We start from the raw sequence: 16,616 nt of genomic DNA, 5'->3' as shown, positions 1-16,616 counted from the left end.
CAAGGGGAAAGACTGTCATGCTGATTCACATTAATGTGCCAGTTTAGGTCAGGCTGTAAGAAGCTTATCTCCAGTTTATCCCTGCAGGATTAACCCGTTGTGTCTGTTCTCTCTGCAAACATATTGAGTCTTACATTCAGGGACCTGGGTATGGTTGCTACGATCTGATATAAAAAGGCTGGCTCATTATGTCTATGGTAGTCCATGTTTCTTCTACTGGGAACTAAAAATAGTGGGTTTTGCGTGGCCAGTTGTGCTTGGCAGTTGCCAGAGTGGTTTTGAGTGGGGGGGTGAGAGGTGGGTGGAGGAGGTGTGTTGGGTGATGGGAGGGAGTAAAGCTATCCTGTGTGCTATCAGAGTTCTCAAACTCCAATCGTGCTGCACTATATCACGCCTAACCGTCCACTAATAGAAGGATGCCCTGGCGTCTGGGAGCAGACAGCAGGAATAGGGACTATCAGGAAGAGCGGGCAGAAGAGACCCATCCCCTCATCACAGTTGCTGTCACAAATACTTCTTATCGGCCGGTGTTCTCTGGCTCCCCCGCGCCGGTTGCTTGGCAACCGGGGCTGCATTGATATGCGTGGTGGAGGGAGCGGGGAATGCTCCTGAGCGCGGCTGGGATCACTTTCCTCCAGCACCTCGGTCGACGGTGCACATGCACTCCCTCACAGCTAGAGTCTCTGCACTCCTCATCACAGGAGCGCTGTTGACTCTCTCTGGTTCGATTCTGCCTTCATCCTCTTCCTCTCCCCTTCTCAAAGTGGCTTAACTCATGCCCTGGGTGTTCATTTCTTCTGAGCTTGAATATGTGGAACCCGAGCACAGATATATAATGGTGTATAGTGCCAAGATGGAGAGCAGACTGGACTAAAGTTTGACCAGGGATTCTATTTTGGTGAGTGTTCTTCAGTCCTAGGCAGGTAAAAAAAAATACCTTTTCAACCTTGATAACTGGGCTCTGCCCAATTAAAAAGAGAATATAATACGAAATATATGATTCAAGTTTCCTCGTCTCCTCTTCTCCTCTCACCACTGTTCATCTGCTCAGATTTACTTCAACGCGAAGAAGAAGAAGAAAACAAACAATAAGGAAATGAGAAGTGATAGATGCATAAGATTTGCTTGAGAAACTGATGACAGCTAAACTCAGGCACGAGTGAGATGAAACAAGGCAGGGAATCACAGAACTGCCCCAGGGATCAATCACAAGCAGAAAGCCTGGTAGTGGATAAGCTGCTCAGTTTGACACTGGACCTCCTTCGGCTAAAGGATGACCAGTACGGACTTGTTTCCTAGTTGCCTGGGATGTCTGCGTACTCTGAGAAGGCAATCCCCCACTACATATCCAATGCTATGTTTCTCCTGATGCTGTTCAAGGTAAGGTAAATGCCTGCTGTCAGGGTCCACCTGTCTGGAGATTCCAGATGACAATCCCAAGCGCAATCAATCAAAAATGAAGTAAATGCATCTTATGAGGACATATTGAGTAGAGAGTATTTTAAGAAAACGGGTATTAAACTAGTTTTATGGCTTTGGTCCCTTGTCATTCAAACTAATAGATCATGAAGCTTCAAAGCATGGACAAATTTAATATCAAAAATAATATTGTTATATTAAGCTGTAAATTTGTATTAACTGTGTGCAACATCTTTTAGTTCTGTTCAGATCAGATCCATAGCATTGTGTGTGTGTGTGTGTGTGTGTGTGTGTGTGTGTGTGTGTGTGTGCTCTCAGTGCTCTCACCTGTGAATCATTTGCCTAAAGCTTTGCCATAAGGTTTTGTAGTTTGTCAGGTAGTTTTAATGTTAAACTCTGTAAGATCAGAGGCTCTGAAATGACAGATGTTCTGCAGAAGTCTGTAAGATTTTGCTTTTGAGTTTAAGGAGAAATGGGATAGAGAACATCTTGAATGTTTTGGAAAGTACAGAGTAAAAAGTATTGAAGAAACATAATCGGTGTCTCTCTGATGCTGGCCCTGAGCTGTGATGTGGTAAAATAAAGTGTAGTTTGTCAGAAGGTACATTTAACCATCACATTCAGAAGATGCTACATTTCCCCATTCAGTCTGCCTTATGGACATCCATTGGGGTTCACCTGAACATTCTGCAATATATAGTAAGGCAGAGTGACCATAGCGAAAGACTGAGGACACTGAAAAGCATGACCCACGCTGGACACAGCTTAGGACAAGATAAGACCCAATAGCTTAATAGCTCCAAATTTATTTTCAGCCAAATACAAGCTCAGAACCTATGCCACATTGAAAAACAAACCAGAGCCTTGTAGTACTTGCTAATCTAGGCTTTGCCAACTTAATCAGGTCTATGTTACAAAGACCCCATAAATGCATGGTGCCCTTGCAAAGTATTTGTCAAGTCATGTATGCTTTTTCCAAAGGAATGGAATTCAAACACTAAAACAAGAACATTTCATTTAACAAAGCAGATATATTAGTACTTATGTAGTACTTAAATATAAATAAAGTTGGCACCATTAAATTTTAGGGATATGCATCATTAAAACCACTGAGACTTCACGGATGCTACAAAACTTGACAACTACAGAGCCAAATGGATGGCCAATGGAGGAGGTTTGGAAGCTCTTCATATCCTTATGATAGATCAGCATCTGTGCTTTCTAATGAAACTCTTTTTCTACTCATATTTTGGCTAGCTTGCCATAGTGTAGCTCTCCCATAAACACACATTATTATTATTATTATTATTCAGCACAGGGTAGTTGTCTTCATGTATCACACAAGAAGAGGGCTATTAAGACTAAGAGCAACCTTTTGCAGGTTAATGGAATAGATAAAAGAGAGGAAAAACTTATTTAACTACATACAAAGACTATAGAAAAAACAATTCTGTATACTTTCCTCACCAAACAAAAAACACAATTTCTTCTGAGTAATAAATATATTTTTGTGGCTACTTACAGTTTTAGTTTTATGGCTCATTTTGTCAAAACATAACACAAAAAAAAAATGGTACTGCAACACACATTCTGTATATACTATAATACCTAGAAGATAAAATAGGCTTGTAACAGTGAAAAAGAAATTAGGGGGCATCTTGTCTCCTATTTGGTCTGGCCATAAGATACATCACAGGCGATGTCCTCTCTGACCAGACAATAGAGGAAGTACAGTCTGAAGTGATGTATCCACCCCTGGCATGCTCACTCATCAATAAGCTTCACTATAAGCTTCCTCCATCACCTGGAGAAGGGGTGTGTGTTGGTGGAGTTGGCAAACATAGCCCTTCCATCTCCAAGCTGAAAAGACCTCAATATTTTGGGAATGGAGAGTATGGTGACAGGTAAAGCACAACAAGTTGTGGGTGTTCAACATATGTTGTCCAAGGCAATCAAGCCTGGACTGCTCTGGTGCATTCCGCTCATGATTGGGAATAAGTAAGCTGTGCACAGTGCTGAACAAAGCCATGATGTGGACAGTGTTGTAGGGACTAAGAATGGCATGATGATGAATGAGATGATTTTGGTTAATGACTGCACACATTGTGATATTGCTCCCACGCTACCCAGGAACACTGACAATAGTACTTGCTGACACTTGTTACAGTGTAGTGGCTCAGATTAGGCTGGACCTCTGCCCAGTAGCCTTCCTGAAACACAACCATGGTTGGCTATATGGTCAAATAAAGTGGCTCAGATCTCATGAAGGCTGCTCTTCCTCATCCTCATCCTGTTCCCCATCCTCTCTCTCAAATATTGGCTTCCACTGATATCCAAACCAAGATATCTAACCAGTTGTCTTTTTATAGTGCTCAGGCTCTGTGGTGTGTTTCCCGTTAATGATTAAGCTTATCAATTTACGAACAACTTCAAGAATGACATAACTTTAAGAATGGCAAATGTGCGAGTGGTTCCCAAAAGCCTTCTTAGTCTCACACAGGTTTTTACAGTTTTTCTCATTTGGATACACACTGTAACTGATTAAATACATCAACAAATTGATTCCTTATGCTAAAATCCCATAATCACACAATATTTCTTCACAAATAGAAACGCATTCTTATTTATTCAACAGTTTCCAGTTTTGCTGCAGTAATTTTGCCAAAGTACGTGCACTTCTCAGCCACCGTTTGCAATTCCCACTGGGAACACACCTTTCCCATTTTCCTAAACACTGGCATCACCAATCAAAATCCAGTATTGCAATGAACTAAACCATCATCCCGCATGTAAAAACATAGTACATCATAACTATTTTACTCACTTCTCCTAATTGCCTGAGGCATATAAACTCACACACTGATTCAGGAAAAAATCAAAACAAAAATGGAGCAAGAAAGACCACAGAGAGGAAGAGGCAGAGGAAGATGAAGAGGACAGAAAAGACAAAAAAAATTCCCAAATACATCTGAGCAGTTCTTGTGGATAGCGATATATCAAATGATCATGGAAGCCTCAGGGAAGCTGGGCAGATTTGTGGCCAAATCCTCATGCTCAACAAGATGAGGTTTGACATTGTGAGGTATTTGTTTATTTTTTTACTCTAAAATTCATTTATTTTGTTTGTTTTGTGTATTTATGTAAATATATAGTAAACATGCAGTACTGCTGCAATAAAGCATTTTCCTCAGTTTTTTTACTGTAATACAGCAGTTCAGAAGTTTGTTTTGTGACCCATCATATTTTAAGGGTAGATCTGTGAACAGTTATATGAATGTAAATGCTGGCTTACAGCATTCAGTGGCTGTTGTTGATGCCTTTGTATTTTGATAAAGTGAGTTTTGTGTATTGCAGCACACAGTGTAACTTTGTGGTTTGTGTGTGTACATACCTGCTATATGTGTGTGGTATTCTGTGTGGATTATTTGGTTTTGAGGAACAGTAATGTTTTTCAGCCAAAAGTGAGTTTTTCTCTGCTGGTCTAAGGTTTTGAGAGTAGTTTGTATGGTAAAGAGCTTTGACTTTTAAGTTTTGGGAAATATGTGAAATGTTCAGAGAAATGTGTATAATCAGTCAGATAAAAAACTGTAAGTAGTGCTCTGCTAACTCTACAGCTGGGCTGGAAAATCACTACCAGTCAAAAAGCGAACTACACATTTTCAAACATTATTATTAAACCACAAAAGTATCATAGTTATTATATTAGAAAATAGTTGTTATATAAATGAATAATTAATAAGTATTTAAATTACTGGTATAAAAAACCATGAAAAACATTACGCTTGCAATTCCTACTTATCGCATATCAAGCCTATAAATATGCAATATTAATCTTTCATGCATCAGTCCATGACAAACCGCAGTGCAAACAGAATTTTTCTAAAGATGGATTCCCCCAAATGTTGGAAGAAACTGAAAAAAAAAAACAAGCAAAAAAAACCCCAAACCATTGTGTAGAAGATAAAAAGAAGCAAGGACATAATTTTTTTTCTATAATTTTTGTATTTCATTATTTATTTTTCAAGTAACGGTCACAAATAAAGTTTAGTAAAAGTAAAGCCTGCACTCCAATAAATAACTTGAAGTATTAATTATGTTTATAACAAAAACAACAAAAAGAGTTTACTTAGGAAAAAATATTTCTTTGAATTTGCTATTGTGTTTCCAAGCCAGCCTGGTAAAGTCTTTGTTTCCCTTTCTCCTGGTAATTTGTGACAGGAGTGAGTAAGTAGCTGGAATGAGAAAGATTCTGATACATTCCAGAATTGGCCCAGATGAAGGAGTCATTAATATTCCCAGGCCACTTCACCACATTGTCCGTAAAGAGACCTTAGTTGTGGCATATGACTTGCACGTTCAACACAGAGAAGCCTCAAATGTAGATTAAGGCTCAAGAGGCTGGGAGTATGAATGGGGATCAGTGTGCCATCCACTGCATCAATGATTCCATGAATGCTTCCAATTGCATGAAAACCTATTTTGATTTCATGCAATGCATCCCTAGCGTGTGGAAATGTTATATCTCTTGGTGCATTGCACAGCAGTGCTTTACTGACAGCATGCACAGATTTGGACACAGGAGATCTGCTTAGCCCATGGGTAACCCAAGAGTCTGCAGAAATCCACCCGTGGTGTTACTGTAGTCTAGCCTTACTCTAAGTTACTTACTTGTGTAAATGATTAAGCAATCCATTTGATTAGTTATGTCAGAACAAGGTTAGCAGGATAACTGTAGTCATTTCTTTGCAAAAAAACCTTTTAAATTTACTACTACTGCTACTACTACTACTACACAGAAAAATCTATTTAATTTCATTTTAATTATTTAATTTAAATATGTACATCAACAATAAATTTATTGTATTTCAATCAAGTTCTATTGCTTGTTTCACATGAATGAAATTATTTAAACCCTGGAATAAAACGAAACAATATATATTGTTGCTCAGTTTTGAACTAAAAAACTTTCAGAGTGGGAGGTTGTGCCACTACCAACTAAACCATGATACATACAACCTACATTAATTTAATACTAGGAACATGCTAACTACATAATTCAAGCTAGCAGCTTTGATCTTAGTTGGCATTGAATGTAGTGTAATTCATCCAATTACATTTTTAAAAATAAGTCCTTTTTGAGGTAGAACTGAATGTGGACTTCAAGTTAAGAAGTAGTTTCAAGCTTCACGTTTGGTTTATTTGTCACATACATAGTCATACACAGTATAACTCGCAGTGAAATGGTTTGAGAGTGCTCTGCCCAAACTGAGGAAAAAAACAGGGGTGCATAGGGGAATATATATTCTATATATATATATATATATATATACAAAAATATATTAACAATGTATGTATAATATGTTTATATACACAATGTACAATGTATATATGGATATGTATATATGTATGTACACAATGTACAGTTCCATCTTACAATTGACATATTTACAGTTACATGGTGGTGGTGGTCCCCACAGTTTATCAGTTTCCCTGATTCAGTGCCAGAATGGCCTGTGGGAAGAAGCTCCTTTTCAGTCTCTCTGTCTTGGTCTTCAGGGAGCGAAAGCGCTTCCCTGACCTCAACAGAGAGAAGAGCCTATTGTTGGGATGGGTGGGGTCCTTCACAATCCTCCTGGCCTTGGTCTGGCACCGCTTGTAATAGATGGTCTGCAGGTCAGGAAGTTCCATATGAGTGATGCGCTCTGCTGAACGCACCACCCTTTGGAGTGCTTGTCTGTCCTGCTTGTCTGTCTTCAAAAAGTACTTTTGAGTTATGAATTTTTTTTTTTGGAGTTATGAATAGGTCAGAATAATCTTAAATTATGAACAAGTAATACGTTAGTTAAGAAGGGTTTGGGGAAACACTCATAAATTTAAGAATGTTCTTACGAGGTTACTAAGTACTTAGCATCACAAATGTTTTGGGAAACCCATCCCTGATTTCTAAGTGTAGAAATTAGCCATAAGTGTTTTCACCTGTGAGGACTCTGTTTGGGTAATTAGCAAATGGGTGTGGCATTTGATGGTAGAGTTTTCCAAAAGAGACACAGGTATTTCTGTTCTGAATAATGTATATAATGTAGAGAATTGTGTTTAGTGTTTTGCAAAAAGTGTGTTTTAGAATTGCAAAATGAGTGTAAAGCAGAGAATGTACTTATGGTTCAGTATACCATGTCAATAGATAGGCTGCATGAGTTAGTGGTTTCAATAATTGTGCCACAAGTATCAGTTTTTGTGTCTTAGCAATTGCAAAAACTATAATAATAAAATTAAATTATTGAATTCTTCAGTTATCTTGGCATGATAATCAGAAACAGCTTCTGAAAACAGGACACATCAAGTTCTTGACACATCTTGGACACATTTTTTTCAGAATGGCCATTGTTACAGACCCAAGCAGTTCTACAAAGTAAGCCATGCAGCCAAAGACAAGAACTGGATCAGCCTTAAAAGCCCAGAATTAGATTACCATATTTTTTTTGGTACCAACACTCTGATTAATAATACATGGGTGAAGAATGAAATGACATCATTTAGCTGATGCTTTTATCCAAAGTAACTGACAATTATGACTGAGTACAACTTGAGCAATTGAGGCCTTGCTCAGGGGCCCAACATTGGCTACTTGGTAGCAGAGGGCTTGAACCAGCAACCTTCTAATTACAAGTCAAGTACCTTAACCACTGAGCTACCACTGCTCATTAAAAGAATTAAATATGGAGTTTTGGATAATACGGAGAAGAAGCTAGGGCTCATTTCATGAACAGTTTGCACTGAAAGCAGTCAAACAATAAAATTGTTAAAATTTGTTTCACAGATTTTGCAAATATATAAATTGTTTCGGGAAAAATATGTTTTCAGAATTTTTCTATTTGGATGCAGCATGCACAAAAGCACAATAAAAAGATTATTTTTGTAGGAAGCAAAATCACTGTAATCCAATGATAATATTACACCACCATGTGTAAAACCTCTGATCCGTAAGAATTATGCTTAAGCATATTATGATAATGACTCCATATAATTTCCTTCAGGCAAAATAACGGTGTATGGAAACACATATTTGCAAAACATGTTGAGCATATATTATTCATTGAATGATGGAAAGTAATATTTTTTGATGAAAAAGTCTTGAATAAATCATTAATTTGTAAAAGCTTAAAGAATATATGTGAAACATACATATATGTGCATACATATGCACAAAGAAACTAGGTAGTGGCAATGCAATGATGTAGATGTTTAGTTGTCCTCAACTCTATTACTGACAAAAGTTAACAGCTTATTTATAGAAAATACAAGTAGCTGTTTCTGTAATGTAGGATAATATAAATATGTCATATCAGATGTTCTTTAAAATAATAATACATTATCTGTTGCTGTAATTTATTTAACATTTTTATGCATTTATAGCTTATATCAAACCTGGTGTTGTATTCATAATATAGATTTACATTTTATTTTCATTGTTTGTGCAACCTTGGCTAGTCTCCCAAATTGATCATAACATAACAAAAATTGTAATATGGTAGAGGGAAAGATAAATGTGGTACAATAACAATTATTTAATGTGTTGTAATGGTTATAAAATGTTTTTGGTTTTTTTAAATCAGCTCTTACAAAGATTTTAAAATATTACATTTGTGAACAGTCACAACCTCTGCTGATAGTAGTATGATAGTTTTAGTATGTATGTTCATTCAAATGAATTTACAGTCCAAACATGCCAAAGTTGACCACTTTGTGAAATATTGTATATTCTGTTTCACTGCAGTGCCATCTTCATGTTGACAGAAGCAGCGGGGTAAAGTGGAAGATGGGTTGCATGGTGGTACAGCATGTCTCTTCCAGTTCTCCACCCTGCATTCCCGACCAGCTTCACTGATGCCCAGTTTTTGTGTTCCTTCTTTAACAGATTGGTTTGAGAGGGAAGCTGCTGACTACTTCAGAGAAAATGGTAAACACTTCTCTCAGTGATGAGGAGAAAAGAATTGAAGACAAGGAAAGCAAGGAAGAGACAATTCTGGCCATGCTGGGTATTATTGGGACCATCCTCAACCTGGTTGTTATCATCTTTGTGTACATCTACACAACTCTGTAATTTCCAGAATTTGTAATATTTCTGTGAGGAGTAGCACTAATGAACTGCAGTATGGCTGCTAACATCACTGACTCTACAAAGAATCACAGTCACCTCTGACTGTACGGACAGTGCTACATCAGCACTAAATGGCTTGGTTGGTTTTTTTTGATGTTGGGGGGTTTTTTTTGTTGGGGTTTTTTTTTTTGGATATTTGTTGCAGAGTAAATTCAAAAGGTAGTAGTGTTATGACAGTAAAATACAGATATTTGACATACCGCTCATAATTTCTAGGCATCTCCATAATTTGTAGTCATATTTTTATGACAGTAATCCCCATGGAGTGGCTCATGTTTGTCATCAAGTTTGTCATCTCAAACATGTCATCTTGCTCTTGTATCCAAGAAATATACATCAGTTTTAATTGTTTTCAAATTTGCAATGATTTGTGTTTTTAATCACCATATCTTTGATGTACATGGTTTGTTTTCTTAAAGCTCTTGCAGGATGTTGGCACGGCCTCGAGTAGAGTGGAGACGTGCTACTCCTGATATTGCCTTTTACAGTTTCTTGAGTGTCTATATCAATGTACATTGTATTACTTAGTTCTTGGAGGTTTGTAAACATAGCTTAAAGCTTAAAGAAAAACAATTTGTTCTTGAGCTACGCTAAGAAACTGTGCAAAATCATTTAAGGTATATATTATGTCCATTATACAGTATGTTGCCTTAAAAGTGTGATATCATTCCCATGTTCATAACTACATATCAGCATTTATAGCCATGTGGAGTCAGAATGTTATCCTGATCTCCATGATAAGATATTCTGGCACATCACAAAACAAATATATTTATGTGGGACTGTACCAAACAAAACGTTATAATGAATGTCACTGAATCTCATCAGAGTAAAACCTCTTCTGCAAATGCACTGTGTAATCTACACATGATTAGGGCTGTTAAAGTGTCAGTGTGAAATGCACTGGTAACCAAAGCACAACAGAAGTGGGATATTTGCAGAATGACTATATATACATTATATTTGCATGTGGAGTATATTCCTACTAATGTGAGAAACCCATTCAAACTCCTTCACTTCATAAAGTGCCTGTGTTTCACTAAGATATTTACCAATTACTGCGGTGCCAGAAAAGTTACTTAAAAATTAAACATTCATCTCATTCAACACCTGTATTGGTTTAAATGGGTACTGGATCAAGTACATCTCATTCTTCTGATTAATCCATGTTAATATGTTTATATGTTTGTAGTCTTAGGTTAATTTAGAGAAAGAGTACAGCAATGTAAAAACAACAAAATTCAAAAGCCATTGTACAAATGCTCAAATGTAATTAACTGAGAAGACTAATCTCTTTAAAGCACTGATAATAAAAGCATAATTTTCTTTTATTTAATTTTGCCATTTAAAACCAGCACAGTAGGGAAGACACTGCAGTTTTTGTAATATTAACGTTGCAAGATGTGCAAAATTATAATTTATAATTTGTGTGACATATTACATTAACTTTTATAGTTTTGATTGGTTCTAATCAAATAAACTAAATAACAGTAAAGTGAAATTTGTTTACAGTTGCTTTCACTTAGCGATATAGCTCTCTGATATATATTTGTGGTGTATCTGTAATAACTTTACATTAATCTTTTCTTTGCATAGTTATTAAAATGATATTTGAGTACAAAAATAAGGGCTCTACTTATGGTTGTTCTTTTTCTTGTCTGTAAGGGATTAGGTCAAGACAGATGACCATTACCAACCCCAGAAGTCTAAAAAATAAATTCATTTTAAAAATGATGTCTATGTGGTATTTTAAAGTGAATCAAACTGTTTACATCATTTAGCACAGACCCAATGTCACATGTGGACAAAACATATGTGATACATTTTTTAAGGAAATAATATTTAACACTTTTTTAAAAACTTATTTATGTCACATGTTTTAGTGTCATTTTTAACTTAATTAACTTTAACTTAAAGGTTTCCACTAACTGTATCAGTATGGATAAAATGTTACAAAGAATGAGAAAGCAAGAGTAAAGTAAAAAGAGAGAGAGAAGATAAAAACTCAACATAATATCATATTTATGATTATGTTGTGAATTAAGTAAGCATGCTGTAAATACACACAGCTGCTGAACTGACTCAAGTCAAGAAGCCAGCTGTCAGACTTTGTTTGACCTGAATATAGAACATGCCGATGTTTAGCCTCATTGATACCTTTTCGTGTGTAGGCAGAATACACACATTCAATTCCTCAACTATGTGTTAAATAAATCTCATTTCCTAAAACAGTTATTAACTTGGTTAGGCTTTCAGTGAAGCATCTATTTAAGGCTTACCATAGTTCGCTTTATTTGAAATAGTCTGTAATTGTTTTGTTTAGCTTATGTAGTTTAATCAGGTGAATACAATGTCAAAACTGTGGCAGTACACAATGTGGAAAGATGCTTAATAAATGTAGGTATCATATTGCACAGCTTATGTACAGGCTGATCCAATCTTTTTCCATTTTTGTCAAATGCATTTGCAAAACTAAATTTTCTTTGGTTTACCAGGTATTTGAGAAGTAGGTGTCAATTTTGGTTTTTGTTTCAAAGTAAACTTAATCAGACAAGATTTGGAAAATAAGTCTTCAAGTGCCTCTGTGATGTCAACATCTGAAAGGAACCTCAAAACAATGCTTTTTCTTAGAAAGAAAAAAAAACACATCAGGGTGCATGGCTGGTAAAAGAACATTTAACACATTGGATATTAAAATAAATAAGGTAAGATGAAGGAGTGCCAGTTCGTGTACTGGGAATGCAGCAATAGTTCAAAAAAGCCAATAATATATACCAAAAGCAATTTTATAGATGTCTCACCCAGTTACTAAGTTCCTTACAAACATATGTTGTATCATTGGTAAGGCTAAACAATACAATCTGTAGCTCAAATCTAATTCACAGCTCCTCTCCATAATCAACTTGTACTATTAAATTCTAATATGTCATGCACATATGTAAATTTGCATGAAAACCTGTTCCACATGACTAAGAATCTGGAGGTTTTAGTCTGTCTTTATTCCCCAGCATTACTTATTTTGCTTAATACAACATATGATGTGTAGAAATGGTTTATGTGTGTTTTAAATATTTGGTGGTAAAAGCTGCATGTCCTGTTCAACCTGTTAAGTAATTAGAGTCTCATAGTAGTGTACTTACTGACATTTTCAATTCAAAGTGAACTAAGGCTCTGTCAGTTGTAAGGCTCATACAATGTAAGTTGTTTTCTACAGTGTGCACCACACCTGGGAGACAGTGGAGGCTTTTCAATCAGAAGCATATTACAGGTTGGGCAGTGACTTTTTCAGCCAGACTTACAGAACGAAACAGAATGAAATGGCTTCTCAGAGAGCTATGCACCTCTCATAAATTTCACAGGGAGTGCACACATTTCTACTGCCCTCAACGTCCGTTCAAGCGTTGAAATAAATCCTCTGATCTAAACTAGGGTGATGCAGACACCCATGACAAATCCTGACTCTAACATATACCACAGCGAAAGAAAGAAGAAGAAGAGAGGATCGAGTAAATCTGACTAACAAGTCTGAATGTTACACTTGTGTTTCATAATTCTTTTGGAAGAATAAAAGTTATGTTACAGTTATGCAATATCAGAAAGTACTATTCCTCCTGAAAGATGTAGACACTACCACTGAAGATGAGAGGGACAAATGACTGTGTTACTTCACATATTGGACTTTTGTTTTTGTTTTGAATGATTTGTTATTGCTGATAAATATGTCACAGCTGAAAGTGTAGGTCAGAAAGGCAATCCTTTTCTGTTTGGTCTTTGTATGTATGAGGTTCATATCAAAAATGTCATCACTGTTGCACTTGAAAGATTTTTTTTTTTTAAACATGAATAGGTAGGACATTATAGGGAGGGGACTTTACAAATAGCCCCAAGATAGTTGTAAATATATTGTTTCCTAATTTTAATTTAATATTAGCAGTCAACCTTTAAACACCTTAAACATGTATATAATGTCATATATAGTTTTCTTGGTATCTTAAATTTGACTGTTACATATTCTGATCTGGTGGTTGCGTACACCATGCACCACAAAATTAGCTTAAACAAAAAAGAATTATTAGATCCATGGCTATTAAATTGACTACAATTATGTGAGGGTTTTTTTAAACATTTCTTCAGGGCATGAGACATTTACTTTCACAGGTGATTCTGTGTAGATAATTTAATTATTTTAAAAATATGAGTGATATGTGATTATATATATATATATATATATATATACACACACACACACACACACACACACACACACACACACACATATTACATATTACTGTTAGGAACCTTTGTGTACTTTTTGACTCCTCAGAGTTAAAATTGCCTTTTTTCATCTCCGCAATATTGATAGATTTAGGCCCATGCTCTCCAAATAAGATGCTGAAATTCTGGTGCACACTTTCATCACCTTCTTTCTTGATTACTGCAACTCTCTCTTCATCGGCATCCCAAACAAAACCATCTGCTCACTTCAATATTTTCAAAATTCAACCGCAAGAATTCTCCTACATGTTAGAAAATCAGCCAACATCACCCCTATTCATTATCAGTTACACTGGCTCACCATTCCTGAACTTCAGTGTAAACTCCTCCTCCTTACATTCAAAGCTCTGCAGTCTTGCACCTCCCTACGTAGCTGAACTACTACACTTATACTGCCCCACCTGTACACTTCAGTCTTCTAATGCAGGTTTCCTACCCATCCTCAAGTTAAGATTGGTCTCTGTAGGATGCAGATCTTTTAGTGTCATGGCTCCATGACTCTACTCAATCTCTCCATCTCTGCTCTTCACATTCCTCTATCAAATCAAACTTAAAACATACCTCTTTTCTTAACATTTATCCTAACCTTTTTTCCTTATAATAGTTGTTAATTAATGTGTTGAATGTGACAATTAATGGGTTTTTTTCTATCCATCTTTATTGTTATTTTAAAGCGACATTGAGTCTGTGAAAGGCACTATATACATTAAACTTTAATAATAATATTATTATTATTGTTGTTGTTGTTGTTGTTGTTATTGTTATTATTATTACTGACTTCTAGTTAAGTTCGTTTTTAATTTTAGTTGCATATGCAAGCCACAGGCACGCAAGTTAAGAAACTCTTGAAAAGCAGTGTGGGTGTCACTGGAAGCCTGACCAAGGAACGCCATGTCAGATTAGAGAGGCTATGACTGATTAACTAAACTAAACTAAAGCTGGGAGAACAGCTATGGCAGGCCCATCACATGGGCTCATCTATTTCATTCTAGGACATATCCATTAAAACTGAGCCAAGTGACCTTGATGATACTATCTCTCTCTCACTGGGAACATGGGAGGAGGCTTTTGGACACTTAGGAAAACTGCTTGCATGATCTCAGGGAGGCTTTTTTAAAGTAAGTGACATTGAAATTTCCATTTTTATTTTAGAAAACACAAACATCAATTGCTTATGATTATCTAATTGTATAAAACACATTATGAATTAAATAATACGTGCATCTATGAGCAAGTTTATAATAAGTTTTTTTTTTCTTTAGTTAGTGCTTTAATAACCAAGCAATCACTTACATATGCCCTCTACAACAACACCAGGCAACAGCTTTAAGGCTGGCTGTAAACAATTAATATATTGCCAGTAACTATACCTCTCTATATATTCCTCAACAAAACACAGACTTGGTCATTTATTATGTTGGGGTCACACTGTACACACGAGCTGATCACAACCAGGTGGGGATGACTTTAGCAATGTGGTATACTGCTCTCACTTCAAAATCCCACTGTGTAAGAGACCTAGTTGCAATAGAAGGCCATTTCTCAGCATGTGCACTGAGTTGGACCTTTTTTTTTTTTTCTTTTTTTTTTTTGCAAAGGAAAATCAATGATAGCTAAGTGTCTGCTTGCACAAGCCCTACGGTTTTTCTTGCTTACAACTCAATCAGAAGCCTAATCCACACCAAGAAGCACTGCATGTTCAATTCTGCAAACTGCAATGCTTCAGTTCCACAACTGCAGAGCTAAGGCAGAAGGCACTTGCTTTTCTAAACAGAGTTCAGCTCTCTGCTCGATAAAGGATTCCATTCCATCATGATGTATGTTTTGAGAATCTCTTTGTCTCTTTATAGGTTATTTTGATCTAAATGGATTTCCCCAAGAGGTTCTTGGAGCAGGCAAGCAGTGACAGAAATACATGCTTCTTTCACACTGCAAACTGACAAAATCATCACAGCCACGCTGACAAATGATGGCATCCATTGTTATTAAGATGTAAACAAAATGCTTCTACTTGGTCACGTGTCTTACTATAATCAGGTCAAAAGACTTTCTGTCAGTCTCTCAACAGAAAAGCAAAGCTTGTTTATGTCTCTATTGAAAATCTCTTTTTCATGTGTCATATTTGGAGGTCAGAGAACACTGGAAGACAGAGGCAGAGAGAGAGAGGGGAGAGAGGGAGGGAGAATTTCTCACTTTGATCTGTCAAGGCGATTTAAATTCTCAGAGACTTCACTTGTACAAGCAGCAAATAGTGTCTCAAGACAAGGTAAAAAGCAAATCTTGTATAAGGAAGAAAAATCTTATTTTTGTAATATGCTGCCCTCTAGTGACTCGTCCTGTTGCTTTTTGCTGTTTTTGCTTTTGACGCCTGGCTGTTTATGGCTATGTAAATCAATATTTTGTAAATCGATATTTTATTTTTTACTCCAAACATGATAAATAACGTAAATGGAGCAACCCCATACATAGCCTGGAAAAGAAAGACATCCTCACCATATTCAGGCTAACAATGAGAAGCATGACATTTAATCAAGAAACAACAGACTGCACTTTCACCATGTTTAACATACGCTTACGTCTTGAAGCTTGTAATGTGAAAATAAATAGCTTGCTGTAGGAAGATAAAAAGGTATATATAGTATAGGTGACATTCAGATATTGTATCCTACTTTATTTTTTACTTAAATGCTGTTGAAGTTTCATGGACACTAAATACTGTGGATCTGTACTAATATAACCCATAGTAAGGATTTTTTACAGATAA

General features: G+C 36.3%; 1 protein-coding gene across 4 annotated transcripts; it reads left to right on the top strand.

Moving 5' to 3' along the window:
• Positions 1-439: 439 nt before the first annotated feature.
• Positions 440-11,268, top strand: tunar (TCL1 upstream neural differentiation-associated RNA). 4 transcript variants are annotated; one of them, XM_081722289.1, is made up of 4 exons: positions 440-898; positions 1,052-1,380; positions 9,194-9,223; positions 9,335-11,268. In XM_081722289.1, the coding sequence occupies exons 2-4, from the start codon at positions 1,309-1,311 to the stop codon at positions 9,518-9,520; spliced, it is 288 nt and encodes a 95-aa protein (XP_081578415.1). In that variant the 5' UTR covers positions 440-898; positions 1,052-1,308; the 3' UTR covers positions 9,521-11,268. The 4 variants fall into 4 exon arrangements, with proteins under 4 accessions (XP_081578415.1, XP_081578412.1, XP_081578414.1 ...); XM_081722286.1 differs by having other exon boundaries at positions 9,194-9,247; XM_081722288.1 differs by having other exon boundaries at positions 440-923; positions 9,194-9,247.
• Positions 11,269-16,616: the final 5,348 nt, after the last annotated feature.

Source organism: Electrophorus electricus, chromosome 10, assembly GCF_041902795.1.
Source record: "Electrophorus electricus isolate QZ-2024a chromosome 10, ASM4190279v1, whole genome shotgun sequence".
Classification (NCBI taxonomy): domain Eukaryota; kingdom Metazoa; phylum Chordata; class Actinopteri; order Gymnotiformes; family Gymnotidae; genus Electrophorus; species Electrophorus electricus.
Note: the sequence above shows the minus strand (reverse complement) of the source record. Positions and strands in the feature narration are given on the sequence as shown.